Genomic DNA, 14,683 nt, shown 5'->3' on the forward strand with positions numbered 1-14,683 from the left:
AGAATACTGAAGGAGTTAATAGAAGAGGTATCTGAGCCTCTAGCTATTATCTTTGGGAAATCATGGGAGACGGGGGAGATTCCAGAAGACTGGAAGGGGGCAAATATAGTGCCCATCTATAAAAAGGGAAATAAAAACAACCCAGGAAACTACAGACCAGTTAGTTTAACTTCTGTGCCAGGGAAGATAATGGAGCAGGTAATCAAAGAAATCATCTGCAAACACTTGGAAGGTGGTAAGGTGATCGGGAATAGCCAGCATGGATTTGTAAAGAACAAATCATGTCAAACTAATCTGATAACATTCTTTGATAGGATAACGAGCCTTGTGGATAAGGGAGAAGCGGTGGATGTGATATATCTAGACTTCAGTAAGGCATTTGATACAGTCTCGCATGATATTCTTATAGATAAGCTAGGAAAGTACAATTTAGATGGGGCTACTATAAGGTGGGTGCATAACTGGCTGGATAACCGTACTCAGAGAGTAGTTGTTAATGGCTCCCAATCCTGCTGGAAAGGTATAACAAGTGGGGTTCCGCAGGGTTCTGTTTTGGGACCGGTTCTGTTCAATATCTTCATCAACGATTTAGATGTTGGCATAGAAAGTACGCTTATTAAGTTTGCAGATGATACCAAACTGGGAGGGATTGCAACTGCTTTGGAGGACAGGGTCAAAATTCAAAATGATCTGGACAAGTTGGAGAAATGGTCTGAGGTAAACAGGATGAAGTTCAATAAAGATAAATGCAAAGTGCTCCACTTAGGAAGGAACAATCAGTTTCACACATACAGAATGGGAGGAGACTGTCTAGGAAGGAGTATGGCAGAAAGAGATCTAGGGGTCATAGTGGACCACAAGCTTAATATGAGTCAACAGTGTGATACTGTTGCAAAAAAAGCAAACGTGATTCTGGGATGCATTAACAGGTGTGTTGTAAACAAGACACGAGAAGTCATTCTTCCGCTTTACTCTGCGCTGGTTAGGCCCCAACTGGAGTATTGTGTCCAGTTCTGGGCACCGCATTTCAAGAAAGATGTGGAGAAATTGGAGAGGGTCCAGAGAAGAGCAACAAGAATGATTAAAGGTCTTGAGAACATGACCTATGAAGGAAGGCTGAAGGAATTGGGTTTGTTTAGTTTGGAAAAGAGAAGACTGAGAGGGGACATGATAGCAGTTTTCAGGTATCTAAAAGGGTGTCATCAGGAGGAGGGAGAAAACTTGTTCACCTTAGCCTCCAATGATAGAACAAGAAGCAATGGGCTTAAACTGCAGCAAGGGAGATTTAGGTTGGACATTAGGAAAAAGTTCCTAACTGTCAGGGTAGTTAAACACTGGAATAGATTGCCTAGGGAAGTTGTGGAATCTCCATCTCTGGAGATATTTAAGAGTAGGTTAGATAAATGTCTATCAGGGATGGTCTAGACAGTATTTGGTCCTGCCATGAGGGCAGGGGACTGGACTCGATGACCTCTCGAGGTCCCTTCCAGTCCTAGAGTCTATGAGTCTATGAGTCTATGTACTGAGTCCCTGGAAGGTAGGAAGCCTCCAGATGGAGGGAGCAGGTTATGCAGAACTCCCACAGGGGGAGGGCTTCCTGGCATAGGCGAGGAATGCGCTTCACCCTATCTGTTTATACAGGACCTTGTTGTCATGTTGTCTGTAAGCACTGACACACACTTGCCATCCAAATGAAACTGGAATGCTTGACAAGCAGACAGGCCCAGGGTACAACCATCACAAGAGGGAGCTGACCACAGGAAAGGGAAGCGTGATCACCATGTCCAGGCAATCCTGGACAGTATGCGGATGCTAGCGAGGCCTGGAGTGGTTTGAGTTGTAACCTTGCGAACTTCACAATATACGTGCAGGACGCCACATGGCTCAGAATTTTCAGGCAGATTTGTGATGTGATGGTAGGTTGCTTTCTGAGGCTCTGAATGATTGACCCTAATGCCGGGACTCTGAATTCCAGCAGGAAGGCTTTGGCCTGGACTGAATTGAGGATTGCCCCAATGAATTCTGTTCTTTGGCCAGGAACAAGAATTGATTTCTCTGTGGTCACAGGCCCAACCTCTGGAAGGCTGACAGTATTAGCTGGATATGCACCTACACCTGGGCTTTGAACTGAACCCTGATAGGGGCACACCTGTACTCTCTGCTTTCTCAGGAAGGCCGCGACTATTGCCATGTATTTTGTGAAGACAGGAGTGCTGACAGGCCAAATGGTAGTAGTGTGAACTGATGGTGAAGTTGATCCACAACGAACTGGAGGAATCTCCTGTGGTCTTGGAGGATTGAAATGTTTAAGTATGCATCTTTCACGTCGAGGGCAGCATACCAAGGAGGGGATAATGGAGGCCCAGGAGACCATGAGGAACTTCAGTTTCTCCATGAACTAACTGAGGTTTCGCAGGTCCAGGATGGGTCTGAAACTGTCTTTGGCCTTGGGGATCAGGAAATAGTGGAGTAGAACCCCCTCCCCCATAGGAACCTCCTTTACCGCTCCCAGTTGCAGAAGCATTTGCACTTCCTGGAGTAGAAGTTGCTCCTGAGAAGGGTCCCTTAAGAGGGATGGAGAGGCAGGTTGAGAAGGAGAGGAAGAACTAAATTCCAGAGTGTATCTCTACGGGTACGTCTACACTACAGGATAAATTTGAATTAGCTTAAACCGATTTTATAAAACAGATATTATAAAGTCGATTGTGCGCGTCTACACTAGGCCCGAGGCTAGCGTCGATTTCTGGAGCAGTGCACTGTGGGTAGCTACTGTAAAATAATGAGGCTATAACGTCGATTTGCGTCCACATTAACCCTAAATCAATATAGTAATATCGATTTTAGCGTTACTCCTCTCGTTTTGTAGGAGTACAGAAATCGATTTAAAGAGCCCTTTAAATCGATATAAAGAGCAGTATAGTGTGGACGGGTGCAGCGTTAAATCGATTTAATGCTGTTAAAATCGGTTTAACAGCGTAGTGTGGACCAGGCCTCAGAGTCTTATCATGCGTAGCATCCAGCAGTTTGATATAATATGGGCCCATGCCCAATACAAGTGGGATAGCCAGTCCACAAAAGTAGGGAAGGTTGGATCCTGGCAAAGAACTGGTATGCCATCCTCAGACATTCCCTAACAGGCCTGCTTGGAGCCGAATGCTTGCCTGGCCAAACCCAATCCATGGGTTGATAAGGGTTGAGTAGGGGGCCTCCCTTCTTGTAGCCCCTACACCGCTTTCTACTATAGTCCTGCCTTGGCTGTGACTGGTAGAACCGAGATAGTGGTTGTGGCTTCTTCAAGCCAAGAGCACCTCCTCATCACCATGGCCAAGGCCATGGTCTGTGTGGTGAAGTCAGCCACATCCAGAGACACTTGCAGGGATGCCTTTGCTACTGCCCTGCCTTTTTTGACCAATTTAAACTTCATCATTGCACCCCAGGAGTTAAAGTTGCATCTGCTAAGGAGCACTTGCTGGTTAGCAACGCAAAGCTGGAGGCCTCCTGTGGCATAGCTGTCTGTCAATCAAAGAGGTCCAGCTTCTTGGCATCCTTAGCTTTAAGGGTAAGCCCCTGCTGCCCCTGCCATTTGCACTTGTTTGTTGCTGAGAAAACCAGAGACCCAGGGACCAGGGCATATAGGTACTAAAATCCTTTTGGGAGAACAAAGTTCTTGTGTTGCACACTTTTTGTCGTAGGCTGTAAGAGTCTGGAATCTGCCAGAGCGTCTTGACATGTTCTAAGATGGCAGAATTCAGTGGCAGGACCACCTGAGAAGGGCCCAAAGGTGCCAAAATGTCCACTAGGGCATGGGAGAGCTCAGAAATTTTCTTCACCTGGACCCACAGGTTCTGTGCTATCCATCTCAACAATTCGTGGTGAGTCCTGTGGTCATCCTGTATTGGTGCCACCAAGATACCTGTGAGCGTTGGCTTGCTAAACCCAGGGTTGTGAGTTCAATCCTTGAGGGGGCCATTTGGGGATTGGTCTTGCTTTGAGCAGTGGGTTGGACTAGATGATCTCCTGAGGTCCCTTCCAACCCTAATGATCTATGACTTCTAACTGCCTCATCTGGAGAGGAGGAAGAGGATTCCAGAACCAGTACATTGCTCTTGGCCATCCACTCCTGACAGGTCCTATGGTGCTGGTCCCTGATGTGAGGTACCAGGCTCAGTATTTTGGTCCTGCCCCTGCACTACTAGAGGAGGAGGCGGCGGCAACAGGGCTCTAGTTTCTGATGTCATCAAGTATGACATCCTTGACTGGGGTCCTTGGGACTGATGGAAAGCACTCCACAAAGTCCCAAAGGGCCATTTACAGGCATCTGCCACTGTGCTGGCCAGACCGCAGGAGACAACCCCTGGCTCATGTCCTCCATCCAGGACCGACGGTCCGAGTGGTGCCGACTCCTGCTCTGAGGATTCACTCCCCAGAAGACCATGGGGGTGTGATGCTGACAAGTGGTGCTGGGATGGAGGCAACCAATGCTGCTGCATCATTGCTGGCTTTCCTTTCAATGGCACCCAGAGCCTCGGTACCATAGCTGGCTTTGCCTCCGGTGCTGGCTCACATCTAATTGGCAACAGTGGCACTGGGAGGGACATCATATCCTGTGCCACCTGGAATATGTCTGGCATAGATGGGAGCGCCAGTCCCACACTCCTATGGCTCTCCCTTTAGAGAGAGTCCAATGGCATTGGACTCAACGGCTCCCTCCCTGGGGTCAGAGTCAACAGTGCCACAGCAGCAGTCATTGACCCTTGTGTGGTTCTCACTCTGCCAGAGTCCTTCTGACTGGTGGTGTCAAACAGATAGTCAAGGGTTAATAGAACAGAAGTACTTCATCTCTCTTTTGCCTGTAAAGGGTTAAGTTCAGTGAGCCTGGCTGTCACCTGACCAGAGAACCAATCAGGGGACAGGATACTTTCAAATCTTGAGGGAGGGAAGTTTTTTGTGTGCGCTGTTAGTTTTTGGTTGTTGTTCACTCTGGGGGCTCAGAGGGACCAGATGTACAACCAGGTTTCTCTCTAATCTCTCCAATACAGGCTCTTATAAGTTCAGAATAGTGAGTACTAGGTACATAAAGCGAGTTAGGCTTATGGTTGTTTTCTTTATTTGCAAATGTGTATTTGGCTGGGAGGAGTTCAAACGTGTATTTGGCTGGAGGGAGTTCAAATTTGTATTTTGCTGAAAGGATTTTAATTTGTACTTGTATACTGAGGCTGGGAGGGTATTCCCAGTGTCTATAGCTGAAAGACCCTGTACCTATTCCATCTTAAATTTACAAAGATAATTTTTACTGTTTTTTTCTTTCTTTAATTAAAAGCTTTTCTTGTTTAAGAACCTGATTGTTTTTTTATTCTGGTGAGACCCCAGGGAACTGGGTCTGGATCCACCAGGGAATTGGTGGGGAGAAAGGAGGGAAGGGAGAGAGAAAGGTTAATTCTCTCTCTGTGTTAGGATTACTTTCTCTCTCAGGGACAGTCTGGGAGGGGGAAGAGAGAAGGAGGGGGGAAGGTAAATTTTCCTCTCTGTTTTAAGATTCAAGGAGTTTGAATCACAGTAATCTTCCAGGGTAACCCAGGGAGGGGAAGCCTGGGAGAGGCAACAGTGAGGGAAAGGGTTTACTTTCCTTGTGTTAAGATCCAGAGGGACTGGGTCTTGGGGGTCCCCGGGCAAGGTTATGGGGGGACCAGAGTGTACCAGGCACTGGAATTCCTGGTTGGTGGCAGCGCTACAAATACTACGCTGGTAATTGAGCTTAGAGGAATTCATGCTGGTACCCCATCTTTTGGACACTAAGGTTCAGAGTGAGGGTTTATACCATGACAGGTGGGCTTTGGGGTAGGGGAGTGAATGTCCCCTGCCTGGTTTTGTGCTGCTTCTTATGCGGTACTGGTGAACGGAAGTGGTGCCACGTGCTCTCCTGTGCTGACCTCCTTTGTACCAGCAACCTGTGGTGGTGCCGGGAGTCATGTGACACCAGCAAGGAATCTCTCCTTGGTGCCAGAGAGGTTGGGCTGCAGTGCTGGTCCCTCACAGAAGCAAGTGTACTCCTCACAGAGGCAGAGGTGCTTGGTGCTGCGTCATGGTGACTTGGCTTTGAGGGATGAAGAGCCGCTTCCATCAGGAGGAACTTGAATCTCTCTGTGATGCGTTGGATCACAGAAACCCCTTGGGGCTGCCAACTAATGTGCTAAGACTACTTCTACCCCTGCCAGCTTGGGACTCCAGCACCCTGTCTCGTTGAGCCAGACATGCCAGTCTGCTCCAACACAGACCCAGGGTCTGAACCATGTGCCCCAAAGCTGCAGACTTAAGTGAAAGCAACTTAAGAAGTGTTCCTGTCTAACACTTAGATGTCCAACTCCCATTGGGGTCCAACCCCCAAATAAATCTGTTTTACCTTGTATAAAGCTTATACAGGATAAACTCATAAATTGTTCGCCCTTTATAACACTGATAGAGAGATATGCACAGCTGTTTGCCCCCCCCCCCCCCACGGTACTAATACATACTCTGGGTTATTTAATAAGTAAAAAGTGATTTTATTAAATACAGAAAGTAGGATTTAAGTGGTTCCAAGTAGTGACAGACAGAACAAAGTGAATTACCAAGCAAAATAAAAGAAAACACACAAGTCTAAGCCTATCACAGTAATAAAACTGAATACAAATAAAATCTCACCCTCAGAGATGTTTCAATGAGTTTCTTTCACAGTCTGGATGCCTTCCTAGTCTGGGCACAACCCTTTCCCCTGGTCCAGCCCTTTTTCCAGCTCAGGTGGTAGCTAGGGGATTTCTCATGATGGCTGCCTTTGTTCTGTTCCACTCACTTATATATCTTATGCATAAGGTGGGAATCCTTTGTCCCTCTCTGGGTCTCCCCCTCACCCCCTTTCTAAATGGAAAAGCACCAGGTTAAAGATGGATTCCAGTTCAGGTGACATGATCACATGTCACTGTGAGACTTCATTACCCACTTGCCAGCACACACATATATAGGAAAACTTCCAAGTAAAACAGAGCCATCTACAGACAATTGTCCTGGTTAATGGAAGCCATCAAGATTCCAAATCACCATTAATGGCCCATACTTTTCATAATTACAATAGGCCCTCAGAATTATATTTCATATTTCTAGTTTCAGATACAAGAGTGATACATTCATACAAATAGGATGAACACACTCAGTAGATTATAAGCTTTGTAATGATATCTTACAAGAGATTGGCATATTCCAGTTACATTATATTCACTCTCACTAGCATATTTTCATAAAATCATATAGAGTGCAACATCACACTCTGGTACTTTCTTTTTGGGTCTGGGGCTTGAAACCTCTACAAATCCTGTAAACGATCACGCAGTTGGGATTCGCCCAAACACTTGAGGCAAACTGAGTGGGGATCCCTGATAGGCATAGGCTTGTGGTGAGCCTTGAATGGCTTAAACCCCAGAAACTGAGGCATTCCCTGGTGCTGGGCAGGAGAGAACCCTGATAAGCGGGGTCCTACTCTATACTAGCAACTAGTAACTTCTGCAAACACTAATTACTAAAATTTTTAGAACTATTTACAGGAAAATATACAAGTCCACTGGGGAGAGTACTTGCAAAGCAAGAATGAGCAGTTCCAGCGACTGTCACAGGCGGAAAGAAGGAATTGAGGGGGTGGCAGGCCCCTATATACAAAGCCATGAGGGTGTGACTCCAGGGGGCCCCAGAACCGACCCAACAGATACCACTGAGGGAAAAGCCTTCTGGTGTCTGTGCACACACACCTACATGGGAATGGACATGAGCAAGCACCCGAAGAACTACTTTTCAAATTGAATATTTTTAAAAGAATGATTAGAACACTGTTTTCACATAAACCATTATGCAATGCACTATTACCATCCACTGCCATCAGTGACACTCTTTGACTTAGAGTTTGGTGCAAAGCTTCAAGCCACTCTTGGGCACAAACTCCATTCCAGATCATTCACCAGTTAGGAAAATGCTACCACACATCCCAACAGGCAAACCAAGAAATGGAGACACCAGAAGCCCACTATCACTTTTACACTGGATGGGTGTCACAAAAGCAAAATGATACTGGTTTACTCCAGTGACATTGTTGTCAAGTTTTTATACAGCGCTAATGTTTTTTCTTCAAGCTGTAGTTGTAATATCTGACATTTCTGTAAATGCCTGCTCCTCTCCAGGGGAAATAAGGCATCTATGTTCCATGCTATTAGCTTCTCAAGAAGCTTCAGACACCATAACACCTACAAAGGGGACAGTGGTACCGCTCTATTAGTCTGCAAAGTTCTGATCCACCATTTAGCAATCCTACTATAAAACTGCTGCCCTATCTTACGTATGAATCAAGTGCTTTCTATTTAAGTGTTTCATTCCTTTGCTTGCCTCAATACCAGGATCCAAATTTTCCCCTTTTTAAAAAACAGAAGTTCAGTAATTTAAGCATAAAAAGTTCATAACCAACTAGCCAGCACCAGCAAACACTTCACACTGTCAGCTCAGAGGCCTAGTTCAAGTTTTGGGCCCAATCTATTGCTCGCTTTGCCACAGGACTCCATCTACCTCCATTCAAACTTCTTGAAAGGAGCATAAACAAATGTGCAACTTTTTTACTTTATTGAAATACTAAATACCATGTTCACAGCACTACTTTGAACACGTCCCTTTCAGATCTAGCCCACAATGATTATGGTGTGTCTGCCAGTAGCTTTAATAAATACTGTCCTGCCTCCCTTTGTAACAGAAGCACTTGCATATATTAGAAGTATCTGAATTTTTGCACATGGAAAACAGCAGACACCTATCCATCCCCCTCCCTCCCCCCCTTTTTTTTTTTTTTTAAAAAGCAGTCTCCCCTTTTTTTAACCTACACATCCAATGAATATATTTTGGAAGATCATCTTTAATTATTGTGCCCCTTTATGCAGAGTGATAGAAGCAACTCACATTAAAACTATATTTCTATGGTTAAGTTCAAACTATGATATGCATTATTTTTATTATTAGGACCCCAAGACTATTAAACATTCTTATGGTGATTGACGTTTAGTTAAAAAGTTCCACAAAAACACAGCAACCCTCCCTTAATTCTCAAGGACAAATTTGCCAAATAAGAAATTTTAGAAATCCATGACTTAATGCAGTCTAAATTGTAGTTAGAAAATGCAACAACACTGTGACAAGGTTATTAAATTAAAAACTAAATGCCATCCTTATTGACCACTGTTTAATTTATAAAACATAGTGTTCTTTCTTGAAATTCAACAAAATGCCACACTTTGAAAAAGTGTCCTTAAAAGCTCCAATTTCAGTTGACAAATTATAATAGAGTCTGACCTGCTGAATGAAATGAATACAGATTCCTGGTTGCTTCATAGGTTAGTGAATAGGAAAAAAAAAGTTGTTTCTGTTTTCCAGTACCTGCATGAAGCCAGATTTGAGCCAGAGTCATCCAAGGATGCAGAGGACCTTGCTTAGGAGCACTGCTCTGCAAAGATGAAGCAACCTCAGATAGTGCCTGCTCCACTCTGGAGGCTGCTATTGACGTTGCATGGACTGAACCTGTAGAAGTAACAAAAAAAAATTACATCAGTGTGTAGAGATGGGAGGGGAAAAAAGGAAGACAAAAAATGTTCACAAAGGCTGGGTTAAATACTACACCTTAATCCTTTCCATAACACAGGCTTCACCAAAAAAGCTAACTTGGGTCTTAACTTCTGGATGTTTGCTGTCAGTTTTTTTCTGATGTAAAATGCACAAATGTGAGTGAATGTACACTAATATGTTATGATTTTACTAGCAGCAATGTTTGATGCCAAACTGAGTAGCCACTGTGAACGCTGAAGATTTAACTCAGCATTTCATTTATGATTATAAATGATTCAAAGAAGGTTTGTGATGGCACTATATGCTGTAACCTTTCTGCTGCTGCATGCACTTTGATGTTAGTAATTGCAATGTCTTTTCACAGAGTGCAATTAGATGTCTATTTAAAGGCTAATAATAGATTGCAAAAAAGAAAGACAGAACTAAAATATATAGGCTGAGCACAATGGATACACGATTAAATTGCATAGGATGTAAACTTTAGCTAATCAACAATGTTGAAGAAAATGTTTAGCAGCCTAATAATTCCTTGCAGGAAGAATATCTTGAAAATGCTGAATGGAATGGATTAGTCTCTCAAAATAAAGCTTTTCTGAGTGATATTAAAATTCAGTCTGAAATAGTATCTCTTTTCCAGTAAATGAAAAATGAAACAGGTTTTCCACCAATTCAGTATATATGCTACCCTCATGATAAATTAAATATATGTATTACATATTTAACTGTCAGCAGAGAATCTTTAGCACTGATATTTTTCTATCCAGACCATAAACATTTTAAGTTATAGTTCTCACTGTGATTTTAAATACTTACAAATCCACTGTAAATTTGTTCTGTAATTTCAAATTGTATTTGAGGCTCACTGGGCTTGATTAAAGAAGAAGAAATTTTACACTGCTTACAGAGCTAGGAAAACAGGAACACAGGAAATGTCAGACTGGATCAGACCAAAGGTTCACCTAGTCCAGTATCCTGCCTCTCATAATTACCAGCAGCAGATGCTTTACAGGAAGATGTTAAACGGATTACCACAGAAGTCAAAGACATAAGCTTAGTGATTGCTTGCCTAAAACTGCGAACAGTAAATGTGAGCTGGTCACATGACTGTTGACATTACAGGCTTCACAAGAGAAGAGACACAATATGGATGGCTTTCAGTAAACTGCTGCAGTTTGATGTAGTAACATCAGAGTACACTTACAGTGGAGGAGGTCGTGAATGCAGATACATATTGCATAATTTATCCCAATGTTTCTCTTGTCTACTGTCCCCTCCCCCAGACTATGATGGTGTCAGCTTCCCAATCAATTTGGGAAATGCTGATGTGTGTATTTTATTATTTGCACTGGAGAGAGAAATTTGTCACTATGTTTGAAAAGTCCTGTCAAGGCTATAAAAGCAGTGATTCCATTCATTTCAGGATCCAGTTTTAAAGATGACAATCTCCACAATCAACAGCAGAGACTCATGCTCTCTCCCAGCAGTAAGGGGCTCAGAGAATTTTCTTAGTTAAAAAGCATATAGGATGTCTGATGCGATCGGTGCAGTGGCTCAGTAACAGAGTAGAAGCCTTTCCTACTCCCAGTGCTGACATGGTCTGTTGTAAATGGTTAAGAAGGAGAATCAACCCCAGGTCTCTTGAAGAACTGTTAGGAAAGGGATGGCTCCTTGATACGAAGAAAAGCTGAGGAAATGAGAAAGTCGAAGACCATTATCCAACCCTTCACTTGTAATAATACAAAGCTTCAGCAGAGAGGAGGAGACCCCTAGCAGGAGGCTGGTTGTACAGTGGGAACCATGTAATCTTAACAGGAATAAAAATTTTCCAGTATGCAAACAAATGTTTTGGTACCTTCTAAATAGGCCAAAATTTGTTCCATTTAGCATATATATTATTCAGATTGCACATCCCTAGTATCTAGGTCTAAAGTCAGAAAAACAATAGAATGTAAACAGTTTACAATAGTAATTCTGTAAGTGCATAAATCCACATACAGTGTAACAGTAACCTGGTGGTAAAACTTATTCGAGCAGAGGATAGTTCTATAGGATAATAAGCAACTATACCAAAGTTATAACAGCTTATTTAAGAACATAAAAATGGCCATGAGGGTTCAAGACCAGTGATCCATCTAGCCCAGTATCCTATCTGCCAACAGAAGCCAATGCCAGATGCTTCAAAGGGAATGAAAAGAACAGGGTAATTTACCAATTGATCCATCCCTGTTGTCCAGTCCAAGCTTCTAGTAGTCAGACATTTAGGACATCTAGAGCATTTAGGAAACCCTGACCATCCTAACAGCCATCAACAGACTTATCCTCCACAAATTTATCTAATTTTTTTTTGAATCCAGTTATGCCCTAAGCTGTTCTATACCCCTAATCTTTCTGTTGCATGTATCTGTATGTTTTCCAATTCTAATTTTGAGATGGGGCACCAGAACTGCACATAGTTTTCAAGGTGTGCAAGTACCAGGGATTTATATAGTGACATAATGATATTTCCTGTCTTATTATCTATCCCTTTGTTAATGGTGTCTACCATTTTGTTAGATTTTTTGACTGCCGCAGCACACTGAGCAGATGTTTTCAGAAAATTATCCATGATGACTTCAAGAGTTCTTTTTTGAGTGGTAATAGCTTATTCAGAACCCACCAATTTGTACAGATATTTGGGATTATGTTTTCCAGTGTGTATTACTTTGTACTTAACATATGTTAACACTGAATTTAATTTGCCATTTTGTTGCCCAGTCACCCAGTTTTGAGAGAGGGATAGCCTCTAATGCAGCCTCTGGCAGTCCCTGTATTTTGTGGGTCTTTAGACAACACTACCACTGGAGCTTCATCATGCCTGGGCTATGCCTTTTTATAGTCACATAGTCTTTTCAGTCATCAAATCAAGCATCCTGACCATGTGTCACTCTCATCCCCAGAAATCTAACCCCACAATATTTCATGCTTCTCTGGTATCACCACAATTCATTAGCATTTCGCTCACTCATGGCTCTTCCAGCGGAAATGCATGGTACACAGTTTCTTAACAGCTCTTCTGTGGACAACTGGGAGCAGTTCTCTTAAAAGCAGAGTTTTGAGTGCCCAAAGTTCACTCTGCCTTCCTTCTAGTTTCTTCAGAAGTTTTCTTATTTAAAATCCAGATTTCTTGCCCTACATCTCACACTTGCTATGGTGATAAATGCCTACATTTTGGCTTCCCGTTCCACTCTACCGCACACTCACTCTGCTCTTTCCCCAGCATCACACAGATCTCTCCTAGTTTTATTTGTATGGTTATAGACCCTCAGCCAATCACATTCCTTTGCCAGTTGCTTAGCTCTCTCCAGCAAGGTTTTGTTGCTGCATTTCACTCAATTTTTATCCCCCTTCCATCCCCAAAAGGTGCTATGGCAGTTTTACTCTCATTGCTTCGACCAGGGGGAAAAAAAAAATAAAAATTATATATATATTTCTGTATTCTTTAATCCCTACCTACCCCATCAGAATTCATTGTAGAGGCCAACTTGTGTCTCAGCTGAATATGCTGTAAAAACACTCCATTATCTCTTCATCAGAAAACATAACCCATACAGAGAACCTGTTGGACAACTGCTAAAATCAGGATTTAAGCATGAACATTGTGAAGAACTGAAGAAGGATTTTGTTCCCTTAAAACAGAAACTGAAGGTTCTTTTGAACTCAAATGTCTGAAAAAGGCATGAGAGGTCTGGGAAAGAAAACTAGTCATAATACATCAGCATAATGGCTCTCTGTTATCACCTTTGGCTTGTTTGATTTTACTTTTACTAGGGTTTATCTTTGATACTAAAATTGTCTCAATGGCTGGAAGTTTTTGAAAGTTCAAGAACTCACATATTTAGTTACCACCTGAATAACATCTGGAAATAGCAATTATCTCACACATGGTAAAATGATCTGTGAGATTTGCTGTCTAACTTCTTATTTCATGGCACATTTTTGTTGAGAAATATTTTGCTTTACTTCCAAGTTACCTTTTGCAATCGCTATTCGGGATTTATGAAGAGAGAATTTTTGTCATTAAACCAACATTTTATTAGTTTACAATCAGCCTTTGCTTGTTTGAACGTTTTAATCAATACGCTTTTAATTCAATAGGAGACTTTATCTGTCATAATGTGAACAAATTACCAAGGAAACCTGACATTGTGACCAGATGATTACTGAACCGTCAGCATTTTTACTGGCATTTGCTCTGAGAAGTCCTTTACATCTCAAAGACTTGCTTATTGCCCGATTTCAGCAAATACAGCAATGCCCTAAATTTACAGATTACCTCTAAAATCTTCTTTTAGATTATCTAAAATTCCATCTTGTCCTGAAGCCTAGATGTTCATAAGCATCACTATCTAAAAGAAAATTATGATAAAATCCATGTCTTTCCTAGTAATTTTCTTGGTAATTTCTAAATAAATTTCAACATTAAATACTTGATTTAATGAAAGTCTGTCATATATTCTTGCTCTCATCGCAGAAGAGGAAAGTTGCTTTATAAATCAAATGTAATGGAACAACGTCTTATTCAAAGCAAGAGAAATCTGAATTCAACAGAAACACTCAGGCAGGATGAAGAACACTTCCAGTTTCACATGCACAAAAAGCAGGCATTAAAGCATTTCAAAATACTAATGGTGTAACATGCACTGGATTGTGTGCTAATGCAAGCAAACACATTTTGTGTAAAAAGACAGTACCTTCTGCAGGGCTACATAAAGCAGATGTTTCAATTGAAATTTATATTCTTCCTACTGAATATTCACAAAGCACGCGAGACACTTTTCCTCACACAGAAGTTGCAATGTTAATTATCAGTTTGGGCAGAAGAACATTTCAAGAAAGCCAAATCTGGGCAATAAGATTTAGCATACCCTCTCCTTTAGTTCCCTGAATAACACTATCTGCAATGAGACAAGGTGGGTGAGGTAATATCTTCTAATGGACCAACTTCTGTTGGTGAGAGAGACAAGCTTTCAGGCTTAGAGAGAGCTCTTCTTCAGATCTTCACAGGTCTATCTGCACTGAA

General features: G+C 42.3%; 3 protein-coding genes across 10 annotated transcripts in view; all 3 read right to left on the minus strand.

Moving 5' to 3' along the window:
* Nucleotides 1-14,683, minus strand: part of RPS6KA5 (ribosomal protein S6 kinase A5) — a 669,794-nt gene that overhangs the window by 230,290 nt on the left and 424,821 nt on the right. The gene's annotated exons all lie outside the window — the stretch shown is intronic.
* Nucleotides 1-14,683, minus strand: part of LOC127052409 (uncharacterized) — a 179,864-nt gene that overhangs the window by 110,328 nt on the left and 54,853 nt on the right. The window lies entirely within an intron of this gene.
* Nucleotides 1-14,683, minus strand: part of TTC7B (tetratricopeptide repeat domain 7B) — a 330,755-nt gene that overhangs the window by 76,747 nt on the left and 239,325 nt on the right. For all 8 annotated transcript variants that reach the window (XM_050953235.1, XM_050953234.1, XM_050953237.1 and 5 more), the window contains one exon: nucleotides 9,439-9,579. In XM_050953235.1, coding sequence (XP_050809192.1) covers nucleotides 9,439-9,579 — 141 coding nt within the window. The remainder of the gene's footprint in view (nucleotides 1-9,438; nucleotides 9,580-14,683) is intronic.

Source organism: Gopherus flavomarginatus, chromosome 5, assembly GCF_025201925.1.
Source record: "Gopherus flavomarginatus isolate rGopFla2 chromosome 5, rGopFla2.mat.asm, whole genome shotgun sequence".
NCBI classification, from domain to species: domain Eukaryota; kingdom Metazoa; phylum Chordata; order Testudines; family Testudinidae; genus Gopherus; species Gopherus flavomarginatus.